At 39.4% G+C, this 16,346-nt stretch overlaps 2 protein-coding genes across 4 annotated transcripts in view; one reads left to right on the top strand and one right to left on the bottom strand.

Annotated features, from left to right (window-relative positions):
- Itpr (Inositol 1,4,5,-trisphosphate receptor) overlaps positions 1–3,899 on the bottom strand; it is a 25,483-nt gene extending 21,584 nt beyond the window's left edge. Inside the window, exons 1-2 of the mRNA XM_020943854.2 lie at positions 3,675–3,899; positions 2,758–3,082 (exon numbers count right to left, since the gene is read on the bottom strand). The gene's annotated coding sequence lies outside the window, so the exon portion shown is untranslated. The remainder of the gene's footprint in view (positions 1–2,757; positions 3,083–3,674) is intronic.
- Nmdar1 (glutamate ionotropic receptor NMDA type subunit 1) overlaps positions 1–16,346 on the top strand; it is a 19,560-nt gene extending 3,214 nt beyond the window's left edge. For 2 of the 3 annotated variants that reach the window (XM_020943855.2, XM_086826225.1), the window contains exons 2-15: positions 4,790–5,065; positions 5,148–5,270; positions 9,998–10,222; positions 10,325–10,527; positions 11,642–11,807; positions 11,866–11,971; positions 12,039–12,199; positions 12,255–12,471; positions 12,542–12,734; positions 12,811–13,023; positions 13,233–13,661; positions 14,463–14,635; positions 14,708–14,964; positions 15,025–16,346. In XM_020943855.2, the coding sequence (XP_020799514.2) occupies positions 4,880–5,065; positions 5,148–5,270; positions 9,998–10,222; positions 10,325–10,527; positions 11,642–11,807; positions 11,866–11,971; positions 12,039–12,199; positions 12,255–12,471; positions 12,542–12,734; positions 12,811–13,023; positions 13,233–13,661; positions 14,463–14,635; positions 14,708–14,964; positions 15,025–15,369 (2,997 nt within the window). In that variant the 5' untranslated portion in view covers positions 4,790–4,879 and the 3' untranslated portion in view covers positions 15,370–16,346. Of the gene's footprint in view, positions 1–3,789; positions 3,922–4,789; positions 5,066–5,147; positions 5,271–9,997; positions 10,223–10,324; positions 10,528–11,641; positions 11,808–11,865; positions 11,972–12,038; positions 12,200–12,254; positions 12,472–12,541; positions 12,735–12,810; positions 13,024–13,232; positions 13,662–14,462; positions 14,636–14,707; positions 14,965–15,024 lie in introns of those variants that run through there. The other variant, XM_086826224.1, reaches the window with a different exon arrangement.

Below are 16,346 nucleotides of genomic sequence, written 5' to 3'. Positions count from 1 at the left end.
TCATGGCATGGAAAATGGGGGAACGGTGAGGGCTTTTCCTTGGGGAAATTCGATGCAATGTTTATTCAGCTGAACTCAAAAGTTCCTGGGAGCCACAGGCATCACGTTGGAAGACCGCTGAAGTCTAATCAACTATTTATGGGGATTAATAGGAAATGAGTGCAGATGGTGAATGAGTAATAAATGATGGGCGATGAAAAACAATTTAACGAAAAGGGCTTCAAACATTTTATTTCGGCCATTAAAAGCGGACCCTCTGGCAAGGTAAAGAATTAATTACGACTCGTGTTTTACACCCGTTTTTTGTGTAATTTGGCTATTTGTTAAGGTCTGGGCCCCGTCTGGCCTCCGAAAGCTATTGAAAAGCTCAAGAGATCTCGGCTCACCTGAGCAAAAAGAGGAAAACACATACAAGCTGGCGCGGAGAGAGCTCTTTTACCCATTTTCCGCATTCACTCTGCTTCATTGATAACATACACGACCTTTCCGCGCTCACACACACGCACTCACTTAGACCCACACTCACATTAATTGCAGCCAAGTGAGTGTTGGGTTTGGGTTGCATATCTCTTTTGAATGGGGGACTGTGGTCGTGAGTGTTCGTTCGTATATTTTATTTATAACATGAAAACGTCGCTCACACAATTTGACTATTTATGTTAATTGGTGGCGCTTTCAGGCGCCATCTCCTCTCCTCTCCCCATTTTCAAATTATGCACATGACGATGGGCAGCATATGAATATGCACAAGAAAATATATGTCGATACTGATTCAGTTGATTGATTATCTTATGGCTAACATGTTGTCCACAACTGTCCCTTATGCTTGTATCTTTATTCAGATAGTACTTTTATAAAGAACCACATACTTGAAATCACTTAATGATACTCGGAGTGAGCTCTTCAACTCAATTACTGATTTCAGTTCATTATTAATTGAACTTCAGTTCACGTCTTGACTATATATAAGCAGTTCGTTTAATAAGTCGACCCATAAAATATAGCAACACTTTTTAATTGGTTTCTTATCTGGCATTGTTTAAGTTGACTCAAAGAAGTGAAAAATGAAATCATAGCTGATAAGCTTTGATGATATGGACTTTTCCTAGATTTTCTCATGGTATTCATAATAATCTCGTAATTGACAGCAAGTGATTGATATTTTTATTAACGAAATAACATTCTTAAAGCTTTGTGATTATATAATCCAATACATTAAGGACTGATAAGGGTAGAAAGGCGACTTTTATCGCATTCGAAGGGAAAATAACCATTCCTTAAATTATAAAATATAAAGGATACCTAAAAAAAAGGTAGAAAAAAATGGATGTTTTAAAGGGCCTCTATAATATCTTGATTTAAAAACACGTTGGCCTTAAATGGATTAGTGTATATTAATATGTTAAACTGTCGGTAGTTTTACTTGCTGATCATACTAACAATGCTAACTAAGTGTGGCTTAAGTAGCCAATTTGTATCTCGGGAATAAAAATTTACAAAAAAATTAATCACTGTTATAACCACGCTTGTTTGGCCTGTTCAATTAAATATATAGCAATTCACCAAAATGTGGTAATGGGGAAATAATTGGCCGTAATTGTATGCTCACATGTTTGTTAACTCGAACATTATTAGTTGGCCATTAAGAGTTACTTGAGTCTGCTTTTGCGATTGCGAAAAATGCAATTTGGCGATGAAAAGCCATCTTTATGCCACGCAATTAAATTGAAATCATCGCGTGCAGCAGCCTGCATGAATGCCCCCACTTCCCCTTTGCCCCCACAGCGAGCACAACTCACTGATTGCAGGCGAGAAAGCTCCATCTCCATCTCTGCTCTGCCTTTCCCTCTGCTGTGCTCTGTCTCTTTTTTTGGGGGCCTCTCTCGTTACTCGCAGCTGCCACTATCTCCCTCTATCTCATAGTACCTGCCCGGCAGTCAACAATGTGGCGCTTAATTAAGCACGCGTCGGCCCTGTCAGCCGCTCTTCCTCTCTCCGTCACCTCACCACTATTCGGCGGGAGGAGGTTGCAGTGAGAGAAAGTACATACTATAAAAGTCAACTATTTAACTTGGGTCTAATTTGGAATTCACTTTCGAGATTTTGATTAGTATTTAAATTCATATATTGCTTAATTGATATATTACATAGTTTAGGTGTTTCATAATGGAAAATCATACCAGGTATACTCTAGTGATTATGAATATATAATATATTATATCAAGTAATTGCTGATAAGAAGTACAAAACTATTTGCAAAAACTAACTTACTTTAATTTTCCTACGTATAAGAAACTCTAATTAATGCAATGTAAAACTATATTCAGTTGTCGGTATTTTAATTTGTTAGTATTTAATGATATTTCTCTCTGTGTAAGACTCTTTTTTCCCCCTAGAGATGGAAAAGCGAGAGTGCAAGGTGTTCGTTTTTGCTTCTCTATTTTTCTTTTTTTTTGCCTTTGGCTTTGCATTGTAATTGAATCAACGAGGTTTTCTGGCATTTTGCGCTTTGATTTCCTTTCAATTATTCAACAAAATGAACTTGGCGGCGCACTGGGCGAGGGCGTGACTGCCAGATAATAGCTATCTGGCCAAAGGTAATTAGCTCTGGCCGAAATGCGTGATACCGCAGAGCTTATTGCCTTATGACCCACTTAAATCGGCGGCAAGCCCTTTGGGAAACCAGAAAAACCAGAAAATTGCTCAAAGCGAAAGGGCAACAGGTTGCTGGAACATTTATGCGGTCCGAGTACTTACTGCGAGTAATTTGTAGCTGTAGATTTGTATCCGAAATGAGCGATACTGCCCAGAAAGATTGAATCATCCGCTGACAGAACGACGATCGTAAATCGAATTTGATTTTATATGTATTTTATTCAAATCGAACTTGATGTGCAAACACTCGAAAGAACTTAATATATTTTCACCTTGAGTGCGCGCACTTGGCCACAAACACAGAGTACAGTGCACGCTTTACAGAGTGGACGCACTACTATTTATTATTATAATATTTTTCTGTAATTATTGAATTTTTTTTATTGGGTTATTCTTCCGTAGGTATTGAAGTATTTTTGTTGAAGTGCTATTTTAATAAACAAAAAATTGAAATATTGAAAAATCGTGAACTTTGTTTTAGCCACATAAAAAAAATCTTTAAAAATTCTCTAAAAACGAAATTTTTTGTTTATTCACTGTAAAAATATGTTTGAAATAATTAAAAAAATATTGTCGCTAACAGTTTCGTTTACTGTATCGAGTGTGCATTGTGACAATAAAAGGGGAATACGGCGCAAAGAAACAACAAAAACCGCACACACTAATACCAACACTAGCACTAAGAATAACAATAACAATAACAATGCTCGGGCTGCGACGTCGGCAGAGCTTTGGTTGTCAATAAGACACAGCCGTAAAAAACACGCGACAAACAATTCCGGTTAAAAGAAAGAGAGGCGAAAAGTGTGAGCAACAACAACAATCCAAGCAATTGCTGTCCCGCCCCCGAGCGCCCACCTAACGGCAGCGCAGTTACCTCGCAGAGGCAGCGCACTGGCAGCGAAGCCAGGCAAGGCAAACAAAACGCGCAACGCAAGTCGACAGTCGATTTCTCAAACGATTTCGCTTCCGAGTCGCAGCTTTTCGCACATTTCGCACTTTTCCAGGCACAAACTCACACTCACACCGCCCACCGCATTCAGGCCGATAAATTGGCCATCATTTTGGCCATAAATTAGCCGCGCGAACCGTACGAAAGTGCAATTTTCCAGGGCGCCGCGTTCCGTCTCCCTCTCACCACCGAAGTGCCAGCGCAGCGCAGATAAGCGGACCGACGCGGAAAACACGTCCGAGCAAAAACACGGCAGCCGACAGAAAGCTTAGCCACAAGCAACAAGTGTCCCAAAGCAGCTGGGCCATATGATCGTTAGTGTGACCGCCGGGCGGAAATACTATATTTTAATACCGCTCAAGTGTTTATAGCATAATAAGAAATTTATACTTAATAACTTAACTACTGTTCACAAAATTTATAATTATATTATTAGAATCTAACAAGAATAAGCCCAGGAAAGCAACAAAGGTCATATGATCGTAGGACAAAATACATATACCAAATGTATAAGCATGTAAAATACAACGCGAATGCAACGATCAACGAAAATACATATGTACATACACCAAATGTATAAGCATGTAAAATATACCGCAAATGAAACAATCATTGAGACCGCTAAGCTTTTAAAAAATTTAAATAAATATACAAATTAAATTATAGAAATGTTGTTGGATTTATAAACTTTAGTATTGTGTAAATAAATGTGCAAATTTATAAAATTTTGCCTTAAGATTAAAATCACTTGGAGTTATCTGTTAGTTAATTCAACCGGTTTTCTATTTGGCACGATCATTTAGAATTCAAATTAATTTTTATACAAGAAATGCATGGTTCATTAAAATTAATTTTTTTACCTATACTCGCAATACAAAAAATATTAAATTTAGATGTCCTTGGAAATTTGAAGCTTCGAAAAAAGTTAAACGCTTAAAGAAAATAAAGGCTATGATCCATAAACAAGAGGTTTTAAATATTTCATTGCACTCTTTTGGATACACTGGTATATACTTTAAAATAATGATACCTTTAATAATTTTTCAACTCTACACATTTAATTGGTTACTCTTTGGCTGAAGATTGACAATAAGCATATGAAATTAAATGTCAAACTCCTTTGTTTTAAATAACTCAACTTGTTTAAATAGAGAGTTAATACAACTTTATATTTTCTTTCAGAAAATGCTGAATGTTTGCCGGGAAGACAATTGAAATCATTTCACAAAGCACCTCGTATTCCCTCCCCAAAAACTTTAGGAGCGCTGCAATATGGCTGCCGTGGGCATTGTTCATCGTCGGCTTTTGTTCGGATCGGCCATTGTTCTGCTAACCATAATGCCGCCGCCGATTGCCGCCGCCCAGAGGCACACCGCCTCGGATAATCCCTCGACGTACAATATTGGCGGCGTTCTGAGCAATTCCGACAGCGAGGAGCACTTTAGCACAACAATAAAGGCAAGCGCTTAGTCGCATTAGCTAACTGGATTTCCCATTTAGATTCGCTTTAACCCACGCCCCCTTTAATTCTGACCCACAGCACCTCAATTTCGACCAGCAGTATGTGCCACGCAAGGTCACCTATTACGACAAGACCATTCGCATGGACAAGAATCCCATCAAGACGGTCTTCAACGTGTGCGACAAGCTCATCGAGAACCGAGTAAGTCTGCAGCGAAATGCAATTACCTTCCCACTTCCGTTCACACCATCCATCGCCATGAGGCCTGAAAATATATGTACATATATATCCTGGCCAGGTCCCGGGCCTGGCTGTGCCTCATTTCAATAATTCAGAGGGAAATGATTCGGAAATGCCGTGATGATAAACGGTAATGCGCCAACAGATTCCAATATCCACCCGCCTTCCAGTTGGTTAGGTTTCGGCTTCGCATCTTGGGTCTTCCTTAAGAATTCACAATTAATAATGTTAATTGCTTTTGATGAGGCTACTTCGAAGTAATAAGGAAATACATTTGATTCATTTTAAAGGTATTTGTATATATTTAAGGAGCTTTCAAAGTGGGTTGGATTAACTGTAACTGGCTCTACCCTTACAGAGTATTCAAATTTCTGTCGAAAGCTTGCAACAAGTGAAGGAGGTATTTCCGACCCTATAAATCTTTAAAATTTTTGATCTGCATCAACAGGTGAATTGATCTAGTCATGTCCGCTGAAATTTTCAAAATTTCACAATTTTTTAATATTTAAAATTTTTATAATGGGTTACATCACTAAAATTTTCAAAATTCGACAAAAAAATGAATTTATTAAATCTTAAAACGCAATATGCAGATTTGTTAGCGACTATTAAAATTAGCACAGAACAGCTTTCCGATTTGAAATTAACTCATTTTTGGCTTAACTATGATGTTTGAAAAACACTAATTAATTTAAAAAATCGCCTGTTTTTTCTACCTATGTATTTGCCAGTTATTATAATTTTCTTCAGAATCGTTTAACAGCATCAACAAACGCAGTATGCAGATTTGTTAGCGCTATTAAATTTAACACAAAACAGCTTTCCGAATTGAAATTGATGCATTTCTGGCTTAATTATGACGTTTGAAAAACTCTGATTATTCGAAAAAATAGCCTGTTTTTATACCTTTTTGCTGGGTATTAGTATTAATCAGCCGCTTTTAACACAATGAAGGAATCATTTCCGACCCTATAAATCATATATATTCTTGATCAGAATGAAGAGCTGAATCGATCTAGCCATGTCTAATGTAAAAATACATTTTTGAGTTTTTTTCTTTAAAATATTGAAATTTTTATAATTAATCATTACATCATTAAAATTGACAGAATTCGACAAAAAATTGAATTTATTAAATCTTAAAACGCAGTATGCAGATGTGTTAGCGCTTTAAAAATTAGCACAAAATAGCTTTCCGAATTGAAATAAACTCATTTTTGGCATAACTCTGATGCTTGAAAAAAACTGATTAATTTAAAAAATTGCCTGTTTTTATACCTATTTGCAGGTTATTATAATTTTAGTCAGAATCGTTTAACAGCGTCAACAAACGCAGTATGCAGATTTGTTAGCGCTATTACAACTAACATAAAACAGCTTTCAGAATTGAAATTGATGCACTTCTGGCTTAATTATGACGTTTGAAAAACTCTGATTATTCGAAAAAATAGCCTGTTTTTATACCGTTTTGCTGGGTATTAGTATTAATCAACAGCTTATAACACAATGAAAAAATCATTTCCGACCCTATAAATCATATATATTCTTGATCAGAATGAAGAGCTGAATCGATCTAGTCATGTCTAATGTAAAAATACATTTTTGAGTTTTTTCAAAAATTGAAATTTTTATATGGGGTTACATCATTAAAATTGACAGAATTCGACAAAAAATTGAATTTATTAAATCTTAAAACGCAGTATGCAGATTTGTTAGCACTATAAAAATTAGCACAGAATAGATTTCCGACTTGAAATAAACTAATTTTTGGCTTAACTATGATGTTTGAAAAACACTGATTAATTAAAAAAATTGCCTGTTTTTATACCTATGTATTTGCAGGTTATTATAATTTTCTTCAGAATCGTTTAACAGCATCAACAAACGCAGTATGCAGATTTGTTAGCGCTATTAAATTTAACACAAAACAGCTTTCCGAATTGAAATTGATGCATTTCTGGCTTAATTATGACGTTTGAAAAACTCTGATTATTCGAAAAAATAGCCTGTTTTTATACCGTTTTGCTGGGTATTAGTATTAATCAACAGCTTATAACACAATGAAAGAATCATTTCCGACCCTATAAATCATATATATTTTTGATCAGAATGAAGAGCTGAATCGATCTAGTCATGTCTAATGTAAAAATACATTTTTGAGTTTTTTCAAAAATTAAAATTTTTATATGGGGTTACATCATTAAAATTGACAGAATTCGACAAAAAATTGAATTTATTAAATCTTAAAACGCAGTATGCAGATTTGTTAGCGCTTTAAAAATAAGCACAGAACAGCTTTCCGAATTTATATACATCATTAAAATTGACAGAATTCGACAAAAAATTGAATTTATTAAATCTTAAAACGCAGTATGCAGATGTGTTAGCGCTTTAAAAATTAGCACAGAATAGCTTTCCGAATTGAAATAAACTCATTTTTGGCATAACTCTGATGCTTGAAAAACACTGATTAATTTAAAAAATTGCCTGTTTTTATACCTATTTGCAGGTTATTATAATTTTAGTCAGAATCGTTTAACAGCATCAACAAACGCAGTATGCAGATTTGTTAGCGCTATTAAAACTAATATAAAACAGCTTTCCGAATTGAAATTGATGCATTTCTGGCTAAATTATGACGTTTGAAAAACTCTGATTATTCGAAAAAATTGCCTGTTTTTATACCCTTTTGCTGGGTATTAGTACAAATCAGCAGCTTATAACACAATGAAGGAATCATTTCCGATCCTATAAATCATATATATTCTAGATCAGAATGAACAACTTAATCGATCTAGCCATGTCTAATGTAAAAATACATTTTTGAGTTTTTTTCAAAAATTGAAATTTTTATAAGGGGTTACATCATTAAAATTGTTAAAATTTGACAAAAAATTGAATTTATTAAATCTTAAAATGCAGTATGCAGATTTGTTAGCGCTTTAAAAATTAGCACAGAACAGCTTTCCGAATTAAAATAAACTCATTTTTGGCATAACTATGATGTTTGAAAAACACTGATTAATTAAAAAAATTGCCTGTTTTTATACCTATGTATTTGCAGGTTATTATAATTTTCTTATCAGAATCGTTTAACAGCATCAACAAACGCAGTATGCAGATTTGTTAGCGCTATTAAAACTAACATAAAACAGCTTTCCGAATTGAAATTGATGCATTTCTGGCTAAATTATGACGTTTGAAAAACTCTGATTATTCGAAAAAATTGCCTGTTTTTATACCCTTTTGCTGGGTATTAGTACAAATCAGCAGCTTATAACACAATGAAGGAATCATTTCCGACCCTAAAAATCATATATATTCTAGATCAGAATGAACAGCTGAATCGATCTAGCCATGTCTAGTGGAAGAATAAGTTTTTGCATTTATTTGCAAAATTTCAAAAAAAAAAAAAATGAGGGGTTACATCATTAAAATTGGCAAAATTTGACCAAAAATTGAATATCCTAAATTTCAAAACGCAGTATGCAGATTTGTTAGCGCTTTAAAAATTAGCACAGAACAGCTTCCCGAATTGAAATTTTTGCCTTAACTAGAAAGTTTGAAAAACATTATTAACTTAAAAAAATGGCCTGTTTTCATACCTTTTTGCTGGTTATTAATGCATTTCTGGCTTAATTATGATGATCCAAAAAAGATAAGGGGTTACATCATTAAAATTGGCCAAAACGTTTGTTTTTCTTAAATATATTTTATTTTTAAAGAAAGCCTTAAATGGCTTAGTCAAAACACTTTCTCAAGGCACTGTACTTACAACAAATGGAAGTAAGATCAGACAGTAATTTTCGAAATCAAACTGGTTTCTCGTGCAATTAATCAACGCCGTCATGCACAAACCAAATGTGTCCAAAAAATTCTAATGACGAAGAGCATTTTAGCGCTCAAAAGTACAATGCACCCAGGGCATGTGGAACCTCGTCAAAAAGTCCACTCAGAGCTCCAATGCTCTTTTGGCTGCCAACTTTTGCACATTTTCAGGTTTATTTTTTCAGGGCAAACTACATCCGTGAATTATCTGTGGATTCCATCAATCACACATAGGGCATTATATCACATTTATTTCGAAAAAGCTTCTATTTGGCAACTGTCCCTGTGGGAGGCTGTCCAAAGCAGAAGTCAACACCCACTAGACCAGGTCTAAATCAATTCCTGGCTGTGTTTCGGGGCGGCATTTGTCATCATTAATGCCAGAGCGAATTTATCATCGCTTGGCCCCGAAATGTGCGTCCATTTTTAACCTTTCATTACTCATGCCATCCGAAGGAAGCAAATCAACTGTCATTGACTCTATTGGGGGTCCGTGTCTATAAGGTGTGAGTCGAAAATATTAGTTCAGTTAGACACTCATCTGCTATAGAAATTTATAAAAACTTATTTTTGAGACCTACAAAAATAGTTTTAAATTGTTTTTATATTTTTGTAACTTGAATAACTACAATACTTTTCTGAGCAGTCTTATTAGAGTGAAACGCACTGTATATACATTATTCTGAACCAATTGAACGTCCTCCCGATGCCATTTACACTTCCGCTGTCTGCCTCAGGCCTTGGCTCCCTTCCTCTGTCATTTTCCTTGGCATTGCTCATTTCATTTCCACTGATTTGGCTTGTTCTCCGCCATCCTTTATTACCATTTCCTCCTGGGTGCTCCTTCTATTCCATTGCAGGTGTACGCCGTAGTCGTTTCGCATGAGCAAACCTCAGGTGATTTGTCGCCGGCGGCCGTGAGTTATACGAGCGGATTCTATTCAATTCCCGTCATTGGCATATCTTCGCGGGATGCGGCCTTCTCCGACAAGAACATCCACGTCTCCTTCCTGAGGACGGTGCCCCCCTATTACCACCAGGCGGATGTCTGGCTGGAGATGCTCAGCCACTTTGCCTACACGAAGGTACGTATGGAATCCCTGCCCCCATCTCCCTAAGTCTGCGACCCACAAAATTTGACTTATTGACTTATTGAGTTGTTCCGTTATCTGCTCCACTGGCGACAGGTAATTATCATCCATAGCTCTGACACGGATGGCCGGGCCATCCTGGGACGGTTCCAGACCACATCCCAGACCTACTACGACGACGTCGATGTGCGCGCCACAGTGGAGCTGATTGTCGAGTTCGAGCCCAAGCTGGAGAGCTTCACCGAACACCTCATCGACATGAAGACGGCCCAGTCCAGGGTCTACCTGATGTACGCCAGGTGAGTGCGTCGTTCCCGCAAAATTTGCGTAAATAATTCGTTCATATTTGGATCAAGTTGAGCAGTCTAGAGGGGAGGGGGCTGGTAGTTTAATGATAGATGGGTGAGGTATTTACATTGAGGAAGATTTGAGATTGAGATTTTATGTTTGTATCGATATTTAATGGAAATGATTATCTCATTCTTGTTATTAGATATTTATAAGATTATTTCCTCTAGTGAATAGTGAATCCATAATATCCATATCTTAAATTTTTTTCAGTCTTGAGAATACATTTATTGCGCACATGTTAGTTCTGTAACTTAATCAATATTAGAAATTTTAGACATAAATATCGCTAGTACTTTTTGGTTCTAGGATTATATACTAAAATCCTTACTTATGTTTACTTAAATATATTATCGTTAAATCTATTTTTCAATGCAATTTATGTAGTATTCAAGTTTATTATTGTACCATCAAGATGTTCACATAAATCGCTTTGCCCCGGGTGACGGTTAAATTTAAATACTAAAGCGTGTCGGTCAATTGTTGTCAATTCTCAATAAAGTGATTTTATGTTGTATTCCGTAAATTGATGTCAATGGAAAAGCGATATACACAAGATTACTGAGATTGCAGTCCATCATGGGCGTGCCTTTGCCTCGGCAACTGGTCGTTATCGGCTTTTGTCAATTGAAGGAAAGTGGGTCTTGTGTTTATTATTACTATTATTTAGAGGCTTTGCTATAAGAGCAAATAAAATTACTGCAATAAAGCCATCAGTTTATGCCAAGATATAACATTACTTTATTTTGCTATTTAAAAAAGATTTCCTCCCTCTCTCTAAATCTAAGGTTTATTCAAAACCCACCGAAACCTCTTAGGTTTGTTTGTTTAATAATTTATACATGACATTTCAACATTTCTTACGTTAAACTATTTGCAAGGCTTTTCAAGCCGGAATTCCTTTTTTAAATGACTTAAACTATATGTTAATTTAAAATGCAATCTGAATATTGCGCTCCTCATGTACGATTCAGCCCCAAAGAGACACTCCAGGCGTGTCTGCCTGATGGCATTCAGAAATCCAGGCATTATCATAAGTGTTTCGTGCTCTCGTATCGCCCACAGCACCGAGGACGCCCAAGTTATCTTCCGCGATGCTGGGGACTACAACATGACTGGAGAGGGGCACGTCTGGATTGTGACGGAGCAAGCGCTATTGGCCAACAACACTCCGGATGGAGTGTTGGGCCTCCAACTCGAGCATGCCCACAGCGACAAGGGACACATTAGGGTAAGTGTGCGCCTCCTACGGGTCTCAATTATGTATGATGCTGTAACTCTGCCTCCAGGACAGTGTCTACGTCCTGGCCTCGGCCATCAAGGAGATGATTTCAAACGAAACCATTGCCGAGGCTCCAAAGGATTGTGGCGATTCGGCCGTAAACTGGGAGTCGGGTGCGTACATTCCTGGGTTTCCCTGGTTCAATAACACCATTTAGTATTTACTTTAAATCTTACACAGGCAAGCGGTTGTTCCAGTACCTCAAGAACCGTAATATTACCGGCGAAACTGGGCAGGTGGCCTTCGATGACAACGGGGATCGCATCTACGCCGGCTATGATGTGATCAATATCCGGGAGCAGCAGAAGAAGCACGTGGTGGGCAAGTTCAGCTATGACAGCGTAAGTCTCCTGAAGAAACCTTTGCTTACAGATTAAAGTATATACAAGTTTTTAGATGAGAGCCAAGATGCGGATGAGAATCAACGACAGCGAGATCATCTGGCCGGGAAAGCAGAGAAGGAAGCCGGAGGGCATCATGATACCAACGCACCTCAAGGTGCTGACCATCGAGGAGAAGCCCTTTGTCTATGTGCGGAGGATGGGCGATGATGAGTTCCGCTGCGAACCGGATGAGCGACCATGTCCACTGTTCAACGCCTCGGATGCAACAGGTAAGGAAGCTGCCAACCTAATACTAGAAGAGGATAGAGATGTATTGACATTGGGTTGGTCTTTCAACAGCCAACGAGTTCTGCTGTCGCGGCTACTGCATAGACCTGCTCATCGAGCTGTCCAAGCGGATCAACTTTACCTACGACCTGGCATTGTCTCCTGACGGACAGTTCGGGCATTATATCCTTCGGAACCACTCGGGAATGACGCTGCGGAAGGAATGGACGGGCCTCATTGGGGAGCTGGTCAACGAACGTGCCGAGTAAGCAATGGGATTCCGCTGGCAGTTGGCCAGTAGTAGTAGCTACTATGTTAATCCGGGTCTACATTTATGTTAGCATGATCGTGGCACCACTAACCATCAATCCGGAGCGTGCCGAGTATATCGAATTCTCGAAACCATTCAAATACCAAGGCATTACAATACTCGAGAAGAAACCGTCACGATCGAGTACTCTCGTGTCTTTCTTGCAGCCGTTTAGTAACACGCTATGGATCTTGGTAATGGTGTCGGTCCATGTTGTGGCGCTCGTGCTCTACCTACTGGACAGGTGAGTGAGTCCCCCTTCCCGTTCCTGAACCCCAACCTGAACTGAAACCCGAAAACGAAGCACACACAATTGTTAAAGGTCGTTGCATTGGACGGTTGAATGGCAGCGATCGCAGCTGATCCCGCCCAGTTAATCCCCGCCTGCCCGGAACTGGCTGACCCGGAGTTCCGTAACCTTAATAATCATTTCTTTCCAATTTCCGAACTCAGATTCTCGCCGTTCGGACGCTTCAAGCTCTCGCACTCGGACAGCAATGAGGAGAAGGCCCTGAACCTTAGCTCCGCGGTGTGGTTCGCCTGGGGTGTGCTCCTAAACAGCGGGATCGGGGAGGGAACGCCACGCAGCTTCTCCGCCCGCGTGCTGGGCATGGTTTGGGCCGGATTCGCCATGATCATCGTCGCCTCGTACACTGCCAACCTGGCCGCCTTCCTCGTGCTGGAGCGGCCCAAGACTAAGCTGAGCGGCATCAACGATGCCCGTCTGCGTAATACTATGGAGAACCTGACCTGCGCCACCGTCAAGGGCTCCTCCGTGGACATGTACTTCCGCCGTCAGGTGGAGCTCTCGAACATGTACCGCACGATGGAGGCCAACAACTACGCCACCGCCGAGCAGGCCATCCAGGACGTGAAGAAGGGGTAACGTGCCGTCGTGGCTCAGGTCGTGGCCGCGATCTTTTCCGTAGCTGAGCGTAGCATCGCATGTCATGGCACTGTCCAGATCCAGTTCCAGATCCAGACAACAACTCAACAACCACCACAACTCTTTACAGTTCCAACTCACTCTCCAAACTCTCAAATGCCACCTCAGTTCAGTTCTGTTCAGTCCACCTAAAGCCACTGTCTCTAACTTTCTCTGTCTCTCTATACTACTCTCTCTCTCTCTCTCTTTCTCTGTGTGTTTCGATCTATTAGATAATGTATTGTAATCCTTAGCGGTATCGTATTCGTGTTGGTCTTGCCCCCGTACTTAGACGCCCCCCAAAGTCATTCATGTCTTCCTATATCTTAGCATCTTCATGTCTTTGAATGCTTGCAAATCTTCTAAAGTTTTAAAGAACTAGTTAATATCAGAGTTACATTCTATATCCGATATATAAAGACTTAAATATATTATATACTAAAAAATATATAACAAAGTCAATTTATTAAGAAACCATAAACATAAAGTAAAGTGAAGTGAGTTCCTAGAATGATTTTATCTATTGAAATAAAATCTATAAAATGAATTGACTTACGATTAGTATATTAAAAAAGATTTATAAAATTCCATTAATTCGAAGAATCTGTAAGGATATCGGAAGCTTCGGTTCACCGAAGCTAACCAATCTTTCTTGTTACATTAACGTTTCTTCCTACTTGTTGTGTCCTTATCCTTATCCCAAATGTATAAACCCAATTTTAACACTTGATATCCTTGATCTACGCTTCTGTCCACAGTAAGCTAATGGCCTTCATCTGGGACTCTTCGCGGCTGGAGTACGAGGCCTCCAAAGATTGCGAGCTGGTCACTGCCGGCGAGCTATTTGGACGAAGTGGTTACGGAATTGGACTGCAAAAGGGTTCACCCTGGACGGATGCGGTTACTCTAGCTATCCTGGAGTTTCACGAGAGTATGTTTTAGCTCTGACTGATTTTCAAACTGCTTAATGAGTCTCTACTGACCTTTCTTCTCCTCTCTTCAGGCGGGTTTATGGAGAAGCTGGACAAGCAGTGGATCTTCCATGGGCATGTTCAACAGAACTGCGAGCTCTTCGAGAAAACGCCCAACACTCTGGGATTGAAAAACATGGCGGGGGTGTTCATACTGGTGGGCGTGGGCATTGCCGGCGGCGTGGGTCTGATCATCATCGAGGTCATTTACAAGAAGCACCAGGTGAAGAAGCAGAAGCGCCTGGACATTGCCCGACATGCGGCGGACAAGTGGCGTGGGACTATAGAGGTGAGTATCCTTTAAGATTTACTGATACTCAAGTTAATCCCTTTGTGTGATCCTACCCAGAAACGGAAGACCATTCGCGCCTCCCTGGCGATGCAGCGCCAGTACAACGTGGGCCTGAACTCCCACCCACCGGGCACCATCAGTCTGGCGGTGGACAAGCGCCGGTATCCTCGCCTGGGCCAGCGACTGGGACCGGAGCGGGCCTGGCCTGGGGACGCTGCCGACGTGCTTCGCATCCGGCGGCCCTACGAGCTGGGCAAGCCCGGCCAGAGCCCCAAGGTGATGGCGGCCGGACAGCCGGCAATGCCCATGCCCATGCTGGGCAAGACACGGCCCCAGCAGAGTGTCCTGCCGCCTCGGTACTCGCCGGGCTACACCAGCGACGTTTCGCATTTGGTCGTCTAAGTTAACACTTGCCAAGGCAGCTAGGATATAGGATCAGTATTATCATTGCTCAAGACACTGCTCAAGAACTCGAAATCGTTTGTTATCGCCGGATGGCCAGGACGGTTGGAGACCGCGGAGGAATTCGTTTTGATTTGTACACACCTGTTTGGAGTTTATTCCTTGCCAGAACGAAGGTCCTGTGCCCGCAATAATCTGTTATATCAGAGTCTAGGTGTATTTATTGGATAGCTTATTAAGTTTTTGGAGTTTTCGATGAATTTGTTACGAGAGTACAAGGATGCCGGGAGTATTTGGATTTCCATCTGATTTAATGCTTTCAATGTGCTTACTGTCCCTCTTAGACACTATAACTCTGCTTTAGCTGTTTACCGCATTTCTATAGAACTCTCCTCCTGACCCACTTAAATACTAGAATTCCCATCTCTTAAGCTTAGTAAAACTTCTTAACTTGTTGAATGTGTGACCAGAAAATGTTTGCAATAGCTTTGAACTAAAATCATACGAATCATCACAAGACCCACCCATTGTTACAAGATGTATACTAAAACTATACTCATCTAAAACTGATCTCAAACCCGATTTTCGATCTGGCCATAGTCTTGCCTCAACTGAAAGCTCCGATTGCCCGTACAACTTATACACCTTATATTTTCTCTTGAATAGAAAACCAAAACTATCGATTGCCACGATGGAGCCAGAATCCTTCTGAAGAAGGGTCTATCCAGGAAAAGCAATTAATTAACAAAACGGAAGTTAATCCCTGAGAAGCTTAAATGAAATTTTTAAAACAAAACTAAAAGTATATATATGTATTCATATTCTATTTATAAGATTCAGTGTGAAAGTTAACAGCATAAATGTGAAGCATCAAAATGAAATTCAAGAACAGACCGTATTTAGTAGTGGAATTTGAATTTTAAATGTTTTGAATGTGTAAACCGTTTATGCAACACCAAATAAATATATAAAACGAA

The sequence above is a fragment of the Drosophila serrata genome, unplaced genomic scaffold (genome assembly GCF_035046125.1).
Source record: "Drosophila serrata isolate PLE 108 unplaced genomic scaffold, ASM3504612v1 contig_156, whole genome shotgun sequence".
Classification (NCBI taxonomy): Eukaryota; Metazoa; Arthropoda; class Insecta; order Diptera; family Drosophilidae; genus Drosophila; species Drosophila serrata.
Note: the sequence above shows the minus strand (reverse complement) of the source record. Positions and strands in the feature narration are given on the sequence as shown.